This window comes from Amblyomma maculatum, unplaced genomic scaffold (genome assembly GCF_055883805.1).
Source record: "Amblyomma maculatum isolate TAMU_Amacu unplaced genomic scaffold, ASM5588380v1 scaffold_13, whole genome shotgun sequence".
Taxonomy (NCBI): domain Eukaryota; kingdom Metazoa; phylum Arthropoda; class Arachnida; order Ixodida; family Ixodidae; genus Amblyomma; species Amblyomma maculatum.
This window is the reverse complement of record NW_028146738.1, coordinates 349,255-363,492: the sequence shown is the minus strand read 5'-3', so window position 1 is coordinate 363,492 and position 14,238 is coordinate 349,255. Positions and strand designations below refer to the sequence as shown.

The 14,238-nt window shown below is 46.1% G+C and overlaps 1 protein-coding gene across 1 annotated transcript; it reads right to left on the bottom strand.

Annotated features, from left to right (window-relative positions):
• Positions 1 to 5,459: 5,459 nt before the first annotated feature.
• LOC146172080 (uncharacterized) lies at positions 5,460 to 13,884 on the bottom strand. Its single transcript, XM_084585948.1, has 4 exons — positions 13,685 to 13,884; positions 12,295 to 12,388; positions 9,664 to 9,816; positions 5,460 to 5,774 (listed from the first exon to the last, which is right to left on the bottom strand). Exons 1-4 carry the CDS (start codon positions 13,775 to 13,777, stop codon positions 5,695 to 5,697), a joined length of 420 nt encoding a protein of 139 aa, XP_084442074.1. The 5' UTR covers positions 13,778 to 13,884; the 3' UTR covers positions 5,460 to 5,694.
• Positions 13,885 to 14,238: the final 354 nt, after the last annotated feature.

Here is a 14,238-nt window from a genome sequence, read left to right as displayed (position 1 = left end):
ATTAAGAGTCAATCTTGCTAAGAAATCAGCCAACTCGTTTGAATGAATACATGCATGTCAGGGGACCCCCCAAAAAAGCGGGCCTTTTTCAAAGGTACATGGACAAAAATCGAAGGAAACAGCTGAAATAATGTTTTGTGGAGTGTTCAGCCAGACTAAATCTGACAAACAATTAGCGAGGATGATAACGTTTGACACGTGACATGGAATTTTGTGCATAGCCGATCCATGAGCCAAAAATTCCGAAAAGAATATGAGAATTTAATCCGGGATTTTCACAGAAGAGCTGCTAGCCATCATCATCATCATAATCAGCCTGCCTATATCCAATGAAGAGCGAAGGCCTCTCCCATATTTCTCCTATTAAACCCTTCTCTGCTAGCTGCATTCACTAGACTCCTGCGAACTTCTTAACTTCATCCGCCCACCTAACTTTCTCTCGCCCCCTGCTACGCTTTCCTTCCCTTGGAATCCAGTTTGTTACCCTAAGCGACCATCGGTTATCCTCTCTTCGCACTACATGTCCTGTCCATGCCCATTTCTTTTCCTTAATTTCCACTAGAATGTGGGTAACTTGAATTATTTCTCGGACCCACTTTGTATGCTTCCTATCTCTTTATGTTACCCCTACCATTTTTCGTTCCATAGCCCTCTGGGTTGTCATCAACTTAAGTAGAGCCCTCTTGGTCAGCCTCCACGTTTCAGCCCCATAGGTGAGTACAGGTAAAATGCAACTGTTGTACACTTTCCTCTTGAGCGATTCCGGCAAGTTGCTAGTCATTATCTGCGCGTGCTTGCCAAATGCGCGCCATCCCAATCTTATTCTTCTTGTTATTTCCTTTTCATAGTCCGGATCTGCGGTTACTACCTGTCCCAAGTAGACATATTCGCCTACTACTTCCAGTACATCGCTGTCTAACGTAAACTGCTGTTCCTTCCCGAGGCTATTGAACATTACCTTAGTCTTTTGCAAACTGATTTTCAAGCCTACCTTTCTACTTTTCCTGTCTAGGTCATCAATCATTATTTGCAGTTTATCCCCCGAGGTGCGTAGCGAGGCAATGTCATCAGCAAATCGCAGTTTACTGAGGTATTCTCCACCTACCCTGATCCCTAACTGCTCCCATTCCAAGTCTCTGAATACTTCCTCTAAGCAAGCTGTGAATTGTACTGGGGAGATTGCGTGTCCTCGCCTCACACCTTTCTTTATGGGAATTTTGCTACTTTCCATATGCATAACTATATATATATATATATAGCCACTGTATATATCTTCCAGCACTTTTACGTACGGCTCGTCTACCCCCTGATTTTGCAATGGCTGCATCACCGCCAAGTTTTCAACTCAGTCAAAAGCTTCTTCGTAATCAATGAATGCTATGTATAAGGGCTGGTTATAGTCCGAGCATTTTCTATCACCTGATTGATGGTATGGATTTAATCGATAGTAGAGTACCGTTTCCGAAAACCTCATTGATCCTTTGCTTGGTTGACGTCTAAGGTTGTCCTGATTCTATTCCTGGCCTTAGTGAATACCTTATAAGTAACAGACAGTAAGCTGATTGGTCTATAATTTTAAGGTCCTTAGAGTCCCCTTTCTTATGAATGAGGATAATGTTTGCATTCTTCCATGGTTCCGGCACCGTCGATGACACCAAGCACTGCGTGTACAGGGTGGCCAGTTTTTCTAGCACGATATCCCCCCCGTTCTTTAGCAAAGCTGCTAGCCAAATCCTCGTAAAAGATGTCAACCGCCGCTCTTTTGCAGCTCAAGGAAGCATCTATTGAAATGACAGCATGACGAGGGCATTTCTCTATATATTGGCAAAGAAGACCATTTAAAAAGTTTGCAGGCATTTGCTTAGCATGAGAGGCGAAGATATTGTCGTAATGAAATTCCACTGTTGTCGCAGTGTCATCAACCCTCTTCAATGAACTGAGCTCATACCTAAGCGGAGGTTAAACATTCTGCGGTAGCATAACCTGTGTCACTTGATACCGTGGCCAATGACTAGAAAAGAACGAGGCCGGTTGAAACACAAACATGGGAGTGCTGAACTTGAGGGACCCCTTTTGTTATCGTTGGCTATACTTGTTTTTCTTTTCAGTGATTGCACTGAACAATAATTTAGAAAGGATTGTAGGTGTGTACATGGAGCAAATATAGAAGCAATTTTGGCACGTATTAAAGTCGCGGTATTTAGCCACGCCTTGTAAGCGACCAGAGAAAAAGATCGTGCTTCGCGCTACTAAGTCAGATGGCGCAGAATGACCTCTCTTTCTCCGTCAGCGAGTACACAACAGTTTGCATGGGGTAGAAACTTTCCCTTGGACAGTAATTCGGCTCCTCCGCGGCGAAATGCTTGACAGTTGGGTCTTTGACCTGACATTAAAAATGTCTTGTTGCGTTATAAAAAATAGATCATCATCATCTCTATCAATTTCTCTGCTACGTTAATTTGAGACTTTGCGCCGGTTGCGACATACTGCTGCATTACTCTGTACTAACAAAAATTACATGCCGTCACACTTTCGCGTCATGTGATCCATGTGGACACGGGCCATATGTGGGCGGTTACAGTACGGCCACCTCGCACAATCTTGAGGGACACCTTTATAATCGTAAGCACGAACTACCTAAACCAAATGTCAGCAGAAGCACACTGTTATTAGAAATTAGGCGAAAAAGGCCTGCTTTGTCTCACCTACCTCACAACATGAATATAGCGCCATTATATTTCAATTTATTTCGTAAGGTCAAAAAACACCGGGTGCGAAAGCGCTTTGTGTTCGATGAGGAGAGGTCGCCAGTATCGTGAGCCTTGGGAAGATACTCCGAACTTTAAACAGACACTCCTGAAAAGGAACATCGTGTCTATACTCGGGAACAGCTTTCTAAGCCCCTGCAGCTAAGGCAATGTACGGGGGTGGAGGTTTCCGTCCAGGGCTGCTGCACCAAGTACTTCAGACATATTTGGCCTCACTATCGTTTTCAGTTCTGACCTTACCTTGTGTTAACAGTGTTAGAGATGCCTCCTAGGTATAAATGTGTTCATTTAGGTCGGAAAAAGCGCCTGTGAACGTACATTAGAGACTTGTTTCTACCCCATACTACATTCTTTTGTCAAAAGAAGCGCATTGCGAAAGCCGACATGAACTTATGGGGAGACACGCAGGCGCCCGCAGACACGGCCCCCCTACGCTTCGCGCTATTTATGACAGGCGGTGCAGCCATAGGCATGTACACAGCACGTTAAACTCATGCTGTCCTGGTTAGTATTGGAGTATAATCTTAATGTGATAACAACAGTAATGACTCCATAATGGTAAAATATCCGAAATGCAAATGCAGATCCCTGAAAATCCTGGAAGAACGTTCTGCTGCATTGTAAGCTGAGTCTCGGTCTGTGTATTTTTTCCGGCATAGCCACGGTTGTCCCCAAGTATAGCCTAACTAATAGGTTAGAGCTCTGTGGCCTAGAGTTTTCATTTTTACTATTAACAGAGCTTCGACAAGTAAGAAAATCGCTTAAGAGAGAAAGGCTGTAGCGACGTCTGTCGAGAGCCTCAGCTACTGCAGCTGGTCACTTGAATAGTTTGAAGGGAGAAATTGGGTCTCCACTGTAATAAACAACGCTATGTCGTCGTTAACAATAGGCATCACCGTGAAATAGTGGCGCGGCACAGGTTGCCAAAATACAAGGAGGCGAAACCGCGCACTTTTGATACCGCACAGTGGACTTTCTAGAAACCATCTTACGCAGAAACCTCTGTAGCGCAAGATAACATGCCTCTCAGCTATTTATCCGAATAGGAGAACAGTCGAGTCAAGTGAAGTAAAATACATGTTTAGTGGGGAAAGAAAAGGTGGGGGTTTTGAAGGTGGTCAGCAGCTGCGTCCAGACCTTGTAGATACCGGGCAAACAGGCCCACACCACGGTTCGCGTTTAGATGTCTGGCTCGTCGCTAGCCTTTACTTTATTTCATATATTGAGTGAAGGATCAGGCACGAATTCTATCATTGATAGGTGGGCCCCACATTCGCAAGTTATATGATCTAATGTTGCTGCATCACAGCAGACGCGACCGGTCAGTCTAATTTCTGAGTTAAGGAGACTGAAAATTAGGCATAAGCTAGAGATGATATCGGTGTCAAGTTTTCTGCACACCACCTGCTGCTGTTTGGATAGTGAGTAACGAAGTTGTCTGCGCGTTCTTCTCCCTAGTATGTAGTGTGTGGTGTAATCGTTGTGTGAGGAGAGAACGGCGGTAAACTGGAATTCATGCCAGTGATGATTATCGTGTGTATTTCGCTGCAGCAGAGACAGAGAGGGTAATTTTGACAAAAAGTATGAAAGTGTGACCCTTGATTGCTAATCCACATTGGAGAAAAGGAAACAGAGGTAAAAGGAGATTTAGAGCGCATATTAAGGACAATTATGTCATGATTTTCGCAACGTACAGGCGCATGATAGAACAATGGTTGGTGTATGGGGCTTAAATGTCCTAAAGATACGCCGGCTGAGAGAAGCCGTAGTGAAGGGCTTCGGAAATGTCGACCATCTGGGGTTCTTTAACATCCACTGATATCTCACAGCACAGGGGGCTCTTGCTCTCCGCGTCCCTGATAGGATAACGTCAGGCTCAAGGAAGCTTTATAAATGCATATGAGGATGAGGGTGATGATAATGATTGTTTGTTACTTGATAATGTTACTAAAGAATTTCTGTGCGGTTTCTGGCAACAAACTTGTTAATGCAACAGACGTTTTTGTAGTAACATCATAATTAGCCTGAGTTGCTTTGGGACGTTAAACCCTACAAACCAAACCATAATTTACTGCAGTTACAACACAAAAGTACTACAAAAGATCAGACGACAGAAGAATGCTGAAAATCTACAGACCTATAGAAAAATACAGAAATATTTAACGTTCATGACGAAACTACAGAAACTTGTCGTATTTCTGACACGGCTGTTTTTTCTTTTCGACTGGGTAGCGCCGTGTGTGAGAGTTATTGGAAGACCAAGAAACAACAAAATTTCGAATTTTCTTTGTTAGCAATGTATTTACCTGTTCGCGCCAGCGCAGCCTCGAAATTTCATTGCTCTAGCGCTGTCAAGGGGGCATTTCCGAAATAATTTTTCGACATCGACGTTAAATGCAGTCACACTGCGTCGTAATACTGTCTAAACTTTCCGCTTGCCTTTCGCTTCTTTTGTATTTATACAAAATATATATCCTCTCAAAAAAGCTTCGAGAGTCTTCTCAATTGAGATTGAGAGCGACGACTCACGTGTATTTACGACATACGTTCCGGGAACCTACGATCTTCCTTGCTGACTACAGTCAAGCGTAGAAGACACTGATTACTGACAGATGTTTTCTGAAAAGGACAATGCACGTAAGCACTGAAACGAAGCAAGAAAGAAGAAGATAAACATTTCAAAGAGTGAAGCATGTTTTAATTTTGCTGTTCTTCACACACATCTGGCTCATCCAGAATTGAAGCCAGGGGTGGCCTTTCATGGCTGAGAAGGAACAGGTGCTGTTCATGGGGTTTTGGGGTGCACAGTGTCGTCGCACAGCACCGTTAAACGCACCCTCTTGGAAGCGGAGCTCTGGTGGCATACAGGGCCCGGCCACTGGATCCATGGCTGACGTCATATTTGCCGGGCCGCTGCTCGCACTAGCTACTTGTCTTCCTCGTCCTCGTCCTTCTTAAAGGGCTGATCGCCGGGCATTTGGGCTGCCTGCGCGAGGTTGTCGCACTCTGCGTGGAAAAAAATGAGTACTGTGGTTGCATGGCCTGGGGAATTCTACGCCTCTATTTGCTAATGGGTTAGGCGATTTTGCTTAGTACAACATGGAATCTTAAGAATGGTATTGAGGTAGAATGACGTGTGTGTGTGCGTGTGTGTGTGTGTGTGTGTGTGTGTGTGTGTGTGTGTGTGTGTGTGTGTGTGTGTGTGTGTGTGTGTGTGTGTGTGTGTGTGTGTGTGTGTGTGTGTGTGTGTGTGTGTGTGCGTGCGTGCGTGCGTGCGTGCGTGCGTGCGTGCGTGCGTGCGTGCGAGCGTGCGCGCGCGCGCGCGCGCACCACGGTATACATTCCAGCAGCTTCAACCGATTGCATGGGCATTTTATGAATACTTTTGTCCCCTGTTCACCTTTCTATAAGAATTAAATGCGGAGGAGTCTTCATTTCCTTTCTTAGAATTAGCTCCGTCAACGGGAGAACTAGCTGTGGCCAATTTATGAAATGAAAGTGGTTCGAGCCCTTTGATATTTCCCTAAGGTTTATCTTCGCGGCAAGTAGCCAGTCATCAAATCAATGCAAAGGCATGTGAGTAGCTGTTCTGTTGGCTTCACTCAGGTGTTTCAGTGGCTTATAACGAAGGACGGTTCATCGATCGGCAATGAGTTACACGAAATCAAAAACCCAACTATGGTCAGAAGCAACACTAATCGGCACAGTCGGGCTGGTTAAGGCGTAGCCTGAAACCCGACGCGTGTGCTAATCGCCGAGCAAGCAGTGGATTCCTTCAGTGAAACTCAAATGGCCATGTCTGCAGTGCATGAGTTATGATTTGCGTATGTAGCCACCGAATGTTTCCGCGCTTTTATGACGGTAACGAGCAACTGAATGGGACAAATTTAGGACAGACGCTTTGGATGTGATGAGCTCAGTAACAAAATCGTGCAGTTCTGGCTATTAATGGTATCATTCCTTACACAGTCCACTCCGGTGGGTTCAAACCTTGGACTCGAATTGGTGCGCGAAGCCAAGAATTAAACTGCTTTATCTTCAGACGACAATGGGCGAAGTGTTGACTGACTCATTTACTAATGTTTTTATGCTCAATAAAATTATTTTTCCCTATCCTACGCGACGGGCCTACTGCCCGCAGTTACCTCACCTCACATCGCCGCCGTCGCATCTATTATTGCAGTGCAAAAAGCACTACAATAATTATAACGCGTGGACAGTAACCTAAATGCGCTTCAAATGTACCTCCCGAAGATGGCTGAACATCAATACGGTAGCCAACGGTCAAGTCTAGGTGGCACTGGGGCTATATTCACGCAACATACTTTACGTTAACGGTCATTTTTCACCTAACTTCTCCCAAGATTTATAAACGAGCAAAGACTCGACGAATATTAGTATAGCGCAAGGCTGCAGGCCGTCGTCTCGACCAGCTCATCGTTTTCTTTATACGCCTCATCTCCTATTTAAATGAACCCTTGTTTAGTGTCACCTCTGGCTCAAACTTCGTAATGTGTGCGTTGAACAAGATGTTTAAAACGTAATCTTCATTCTTCACAGCACTTTTAGCAGGGCTCGCTCTCTCTCACTCTCTTTCTTTCTCTCTTTTTTTTTTTTTGAACTTCAGAATAAATGCTATGTGATTTGATAATCTTCACGCGACCATGCACTCCCATATCGCGACCATCGAAACCTAAAGCGGGTCCGCTTGAAAGTGCTCGGTTATACGAATCTGCATTGAACATACAGTCCACCGTCCTCAGCGACAGAACAACGATGAACGTTAGGACTTCGCTCTTCTAGAATCATGGTACGGTAGCAGCACGGCCATGCCAATGCCGTTTCACGGCATAGCGCTGAAAATTTGTGGCAGTTCAAGACGGTCGTACGCTTGCGGCAGCGTATGTTTACAAAAGAAGTGAAATGGTCGCGCTGATTGCAGAAACATTCATGCGGCCAGAGTCCTGTTTGACAATCGCAGCCTTGTGCGACAAGATGAGGCGATGGTGCAACTGATGGCAATGCCCAGCAAGTTTTCTAGCTCTGCAAAACCGAAGAGCGTGTTTCAATGGTGCCCTCAGGATTCATATTATCCTGAGTGCTAATTGGATCGTGATGAATAACTTGCTCCATTTCGTGCTGCTCCAGACTACCGAATGGAATACCTGATGAGTTATTTCGATCGGAGTGCGTATGAGGGTGCTAAAAATTCTAGAGGGCATATTTGACCACTAAAGTGCGGTGAGGTGAACGCCATTATAGCGCGGTGGATCGTAGCCATCCACTACGGCACCTATATCTCCCTCTCTTCTTTCACTCCCAACTTCCTCCCTTTGGCGTGGTATCATGTGTCCGCAGAGAATTGTGACAGATACTGCGCCTTTTCTATCCTTAATTCAATTTCAAACGCCGCTGATGCCTGCTGTACTAACGCCTCCTGGACATCTGGGTCTGCTTCTGTTTGCTGTGTGGTGCGGCGTTCGAGGAAGCGGCAAATGAAAGGCGCCGCACGGACGCCTGAACCGGACGCCCGTCGGGGTTAGCTTCGTATATGCATGAATCGCCTGGTGACGTCATGACCTGTCGTGACGGTACATCACGCGCCCCTTGCGAATACAACCAGCATTTCATCGAACGCATCAAAGTTCACCGGCGTTCTATAATTCGTCTGCAGTAAAGGAAAGGCGCAGTATTTGTAACTCGCTGAATCCCGCTATCATCCTCACGATAGACGAGGGGAATTATGAAGAGCGTTTCATGATCCGGGGCGTGGTGCAGTTGATAAAGCGCTTGGCTTGGGATCCAAGGGATGCAGGTTGGTTTCCCGGTGGAGACACGGTTTATTTAGCCTTTAATGGCTCATACTGTCGTGGACAAAGTGTGTCCCGCTTTTGAGGCGTTGTGATTGGCCGAGGTGGGATGCGTCCCTACCATCTGCAATGCCACACTTGAACGCGCGCCAAGGGACACCATGCGACAACAGCGATGGTGTACCTTCCAAACTCACATTTGTCGGAGAAAGTGTGATCGATATTGCGCCTTTCCTTTCCTGTAAACCAATTAAATTATATGTAGCACCGCAACGAATGCCAACAAGAGGCTAACGATGGGAGCAAAATATAGGATATGAAGGGTAAGCTTTCGCAATTCTCCTCTTAAGAGACATCTAGGAGACCCGCTATTTTTTTTTTTTATTCACGCTCTCGAAAGCGTGACACCTCTGCTGACAAAATTCTGCTGACAACCTTCTGTGGACAACGATGAGGCATTCAAGGCTTTCGCCTTAATATCTAAACGCGGAAGCACATTGTCATGTGGTAATAGCCACGTTAGCTGAAATAACGGTGCGCTGTAAAGGCATTTTCAGGAGAACTGAAATGAGTACATATGTGCGAGGGAGCATTCCAGCTATAAGACCTCGTTCAAATGATGAGATCATGAGCCGAATGCAGGAAACGTCTTACAGGCGCCATGCTATCTCTTAAAGCTAGCGCTTCTGGTCATTCATGATAGTCATGGCGACCAATCACGGACGCAAACGAGAAAAACTTCGGACAGTGAGGACGTAACACGGGATTCCTGAGAGGAGTTCAATTATGCTTTTGAAGTGTTGTTTGAAATCAACTGCGCTACAGTGCACGCAGCCGTCTTGACAAGGTGAGCAAAAGGTTTAACTGTGCTGAACGCCTGATTGCCACACACAAAAAAAATAATCTTAATTTCTTACTGTGAAATCTACAGCAAAATTTTCAACGTTAACGTTGAAGATCTACTTGCTTCATTCAAGCTATCTAAGTCACGGCAGATAACCAAAGAACCTCAGCAGATCAAAGGAACAGTTTAACTGAGCTTTAGTAATGGTCCCGAATAAGGTTTCCTTTTTCCTTATCCTCACCATTTTGCAGACACATCATCGTTGCGTATGCCATTTGCCCATCCTCGGCCATCGTCGCGACATCGTGTTGACTGGAGCGGGTGGTGACGGGTGGGGGCTCCTCGAGGGCGAGAGCTTGGACTTCCTCCACGAGTTTCTCTTCAGTCTTGTCATCTGCGTCGGCAACAGTTAGTAGGTTACGGGAGAAAGCGCACAGATCATCGTTTGTTGCGCAAACTAGCAAAGATGTGTGTTGAGCCGTAATTTCAGTACTGCAATTTCGATAGAAGAGCGAAGAGCTGCACAGTCCAAACTGCAACCTTTTTCCACCGAAATGAAAACAGGCCGACATCCGGTGATGTTTGATTGCATACCGAGGCTACCGCATTTTTCTGCTTACAATTGAGTGAAATATCTCATGAATTAAGATCAAGATACGACGCAAACTAGAGAACATTCTTTATAATGAACTTAGCAGTGAATTACAGGTAACCAAATTTTGCGGAAGCGCCCAGTTGGTCTACAGCACGGGTAGTAAGTACAGCGTTCACTAAAAGGCCTTTCATTAAAGAAAATCTTACTGCCACTCATTGCTTTCTATTTGGTCTAGTCTTCCAAGCCGACCAAGCAGCCACCTCCCCTTTCCCTCGTACTCACTAACGTTTGTTTGTTTTTTTTTTTTTTAGGCCAAATGTTTCATGTTTTCATTTACACAAGCGTTTATATTGGGGCAGGATATCACGCCAATTTTTGTGGTAAAAGAGCCCCAGGGTAAAAAATTGATAGAACTGATGCTTGGGCGAGTTGGTATGCCATTTTCTGAAGAACAGCGCGTCCGTTTCTGAATCGGTGCTTGCGTGTTTAAGCAAAACCAAAAGGAAGGAAACGGCCGAATCCGCCAAACAAAAAACAAAAGACAGTCGTTCCCTACATCCACAAATTTTCCCACAGGCTAAAGAAGATAGGCCACCGAGCTAATGTCAGAGTTGTTTTCTCGGCTCCCGAAAAGCTTGGGAATTGTGCAAGCCCGTTAACGCTGAATCTATACGAGAAAAGTGCACTATAAAACATGAGAATCAATTTGTTGCATGCAAAGATGGTGTTATCTACTCCATCCCACTATCTTGCGGCAAACAGTGCGTCGGCCAGACGGGCAGATGCCTTAACGAGCGCCTAAGAGAACACAATAATAATGTTTTTAACTCCGTTAAAGGGCATCTCGGCATCCATTGCAGAGATTGTAAAAGTAACGACTGCCAGCCTTATTTCTAGAAAACAAAAGTGTTAAATAGGCATCGGGACAAGATAACCCATGAAATTATTGAGGCCGCACAAATCGCATGGTCAAATGACGCCTGTGTCAGCAGCCCGTCCTTGGCGTTGTCAGCAAAGGAACTTAGATATCTAGCTACAGGGAAGTGACGTGGTGGCATCACTCGTGTTTTCAAGTGTATAATCAAATGTGTATCGCTTCTGTGTTTTCTCTTGTTGTTTGGAGCCTGATATATATATTACCACGTTCCGAGCAATAAACTTCGGTTGCAAGTCAGCGCCTGTCCGTGTTGTCTTCCTTCCGTCCTTGTCCAAGTCGCGCTGTTCTTCAGAAAAAATTGACTCCCATTGAATTGGTAATATTTGTAAAATAAAAGATTCCTGCAAAATGTTCAAAAACTCCTTTTGCAATGTAAAATTAGCGGCTTAAAATGTCAACCTGTTATTGAATAAGGGTGGTGACATAGCTAATAGCACGCTTACAATTATTATTTCGCCAAGAATGAAAGCTAACCATCATGAGCCTCAAGAGCTCAGCTGGATCCCATATACTAACCCTATCGTGGACGGCACGATTACCAAAGGCAGTTTTGATCGCATCTGCTGTTCAACATTGCTCGTGTCAGCGAGTCTTGCAAAATAGCGCTGCTTTTCGGCCAAAGTAACCTGTCGTATAGTCAAAGACGGATTGCGGATTGATATCGAAAACCCGTAGGGCCTTACCGTTCATGAGTGTCTTGGTATGCTCAAAACTACTGTCGAGATAGCCGGCTCATGATTCTAAACAAAGAAAAGCTGCGCTCCCGAGCCAAGGACTGGTATGAAGCAAGACACACAAACGCCGACTAGCAACTATACTTTGTGAATAAATACAAAGCAATATATAGGAGATCTCTGCCACAAAATAATATTCTGAAAATGAGCACGTGGACATTTGTGCCAGACAAGATAACAGACAAGAAAACTACGCATGCAACGAAGATAATCTTAACCTGGGCCGGCCCATTAGGTGACGGTTGGTTTGTGGGTTTTAACGTCCCAAGGCGACTCAGGCTATGAGAGAAGCCACACTTAGTGAAGTGAGACAGCAGAAGCCTAAAGCCTAAACAACGGGGCAATAATGACTGCCTTTTTTTTTCTCGTGTCCTTCGTTCTACGGGCTCCACGGCTGCTACGAAACCCGACAACTCAACCTCAGGAGACGAACACCCTGCTACTGAGTCATTACGATGAGTCCACCAAGAAAGTAGCCGTTTGAGAGATACGCTCCTAGCAGCTTTTGCCGCAGATATGTAGACTTACTGCGGATAGTAGCAGCACGCTACGTGCAGTGCATAGAAACCGTAAAACGCAAAAAAAAAAGGAAACATATCAGCTCACCTTTCTTCTCGGGTTTCTTTCCCTGCTGTGAAGCGTCACGGGAGCCCTCTTCTTCGCGCGCCTGGTGATACTTCTCTTGATCCCCGCGCAGTGACTGCACAGAACGGCGCTGCTTGCCATAGTTGCTCACTGAGCATGCAGCACCGAACACTCAACGAAGCTATTTGACTAAATGTGCTCACTGTCGGCCATGAAGTAGCAGCGCGTGTAATGCTTTGCCGCTTAGTTCTGACTGTCTGTGGCCGCGACCTAGCGGAACAAGAACAGCGAAGGACGCGGGCGCTGCGAAAAAGAACAACTGATTTTCGTGCTCCTTCTACGTGCGTGTATTTCATTCTGGTCGCATCTCAAAATAGCCCGTCGTGCGCTCCTACGACTGCTTCCGCTGTCTAGCCGAGGCCGGCTCTATTACATCGGTCTCATTCTAGCACTAACCACAGCATGGAGGAAGTGTATAATAAAACAATGGAGTGTATAAAGCAATGTATTCGAGGCATTAGATAAATAGCTGGCGCAAGACAAAACGGATCCTGAATGCGCGGGCAAACCAGTGGCAGTCATGAGATTAGCTAAAATACGTTCAAATGATGTGCCTGTTGAGCCAGCGACAACGAAAGTAATCCACGAGTGCCCTCCGACAGCGTTAGTCTTAGCCTCATGAAAAATGCTGCTGGTTAAGACAACACGTGCTCTTTGCACGTGTTGACGGTGAACGCATTACGTGAGCGGCGGCTGTGATGAGTGCCGATCAAGCATGCGCCATGTGGCATAAATTGCGGAAAGACGCCGCAAACAAAGTGCGCTTAGCTGCTGTGTTCAGGGGTACCTTGGCTGCATTAGCCGGTCGCTATGGCAATGGTCCGGCGCACAAGCATTGGCGCCGAACCACTAGCGTAGAGACCGGCCGATATATGCTAAGCGAGGCCGTGTTAGGCCTACGCATCCTGCTCGCGTGCCTCTCTAACGCGAGGCTACCTAGCACTGAGACGAGCCTGAGGCTAGGGAAAGATACGAAAGCTTCAACTACCAACCTTAATTTTCACATAAAGCAAAAGCGAATTCCTTCCCACCAAATCTAAATTCTATTCTAGACGGCGCGGCACCAGTTAAATACCGTCTCAGGGAATCGAACACGACAGCTCGTGCTCTGCCCCACGACCCGCATTCGCGTTAACCCTACAGATGTACCGTGAGCCCGAAAACAAGGAGCAGAAAACACCGCACGTATCGGCCCTTCTTCGTTCGAGGTAAATTCTGCTAGTTCGTATTGACGAGATACCCAACCACTGACGCGTTGGCGTAGTCACGCGCCCCACCGAGCCGCAGACGGGCGAGGGTTAGCACGCCTAATGCCGCAGCGAGAAAATAAGATTAAATATGCGTTGCTTACCGCTGCCAGGGCTGAATCCTCATCTAGTTCGATGTCGGTGTCGGTCTCCACCTCATCCATAAGGTAAAATCCGCGGCCATCATCGCCTTCCATGGTCTCAGAAGCCCGGAAGTGTGGCCTTGCTGGGGCGAACCGCCTCTGGCGAGCTCGTGGAGCGAGACTGAGGCGCACCCGCTGTCTCGAGCCTCGAGAAAAGGCGGCTCTTCTGCTTCTTCAGGCTGCCGCTGGCAAACAATATTTCCTGGCTGTATAAACACGTTTTAACTGGCACACGTACTAGTAGATACAACATTTTTTTAAAGCCTAAGCTATTATTCTGCAGATATAACATTGCAATAAGAGCGACAGCCTCGTGATGCCCATAGTTGCCTCTGCACTCAATGCGCTACCACCGCCTCCAAGCAGTATCTCGATAGATGCGTGAAGTTCAATAAATGGATGCCACTTTGATACCAAGGTTTCCCCAATTAGCACCTCAAAGCAGCAAGATTTCGAAGTTAGGTGCAGTTTTGGCCCTCCGGAACCGCGTCTAATTTCTTTTTGTGTCCGACAAC

Coding starts and splice junctions, on each gene's coding strand:
- LOC146172080 (XM_084585948.1), bottom strand. CDS start 13,777: ATGGAAGGCGATGATGGCCGCGGATTTTACCTTATGGATGAGGTGGAG. Junction 12,389..13,684: donor AGGATTCAGCCCTGGCAGCG/GTAAGCAACGCA, acceptor CGTTCTGTGCAG/TCACTGCGCGGGGATCAAGA. Junction 9,817..12,294: donor AAAGAAACCCGAGAAGAAAG/GTGAGCTGATAT, acceptor TTGCCGACGCAG/ATGACAAGACTGAAGAGAAA.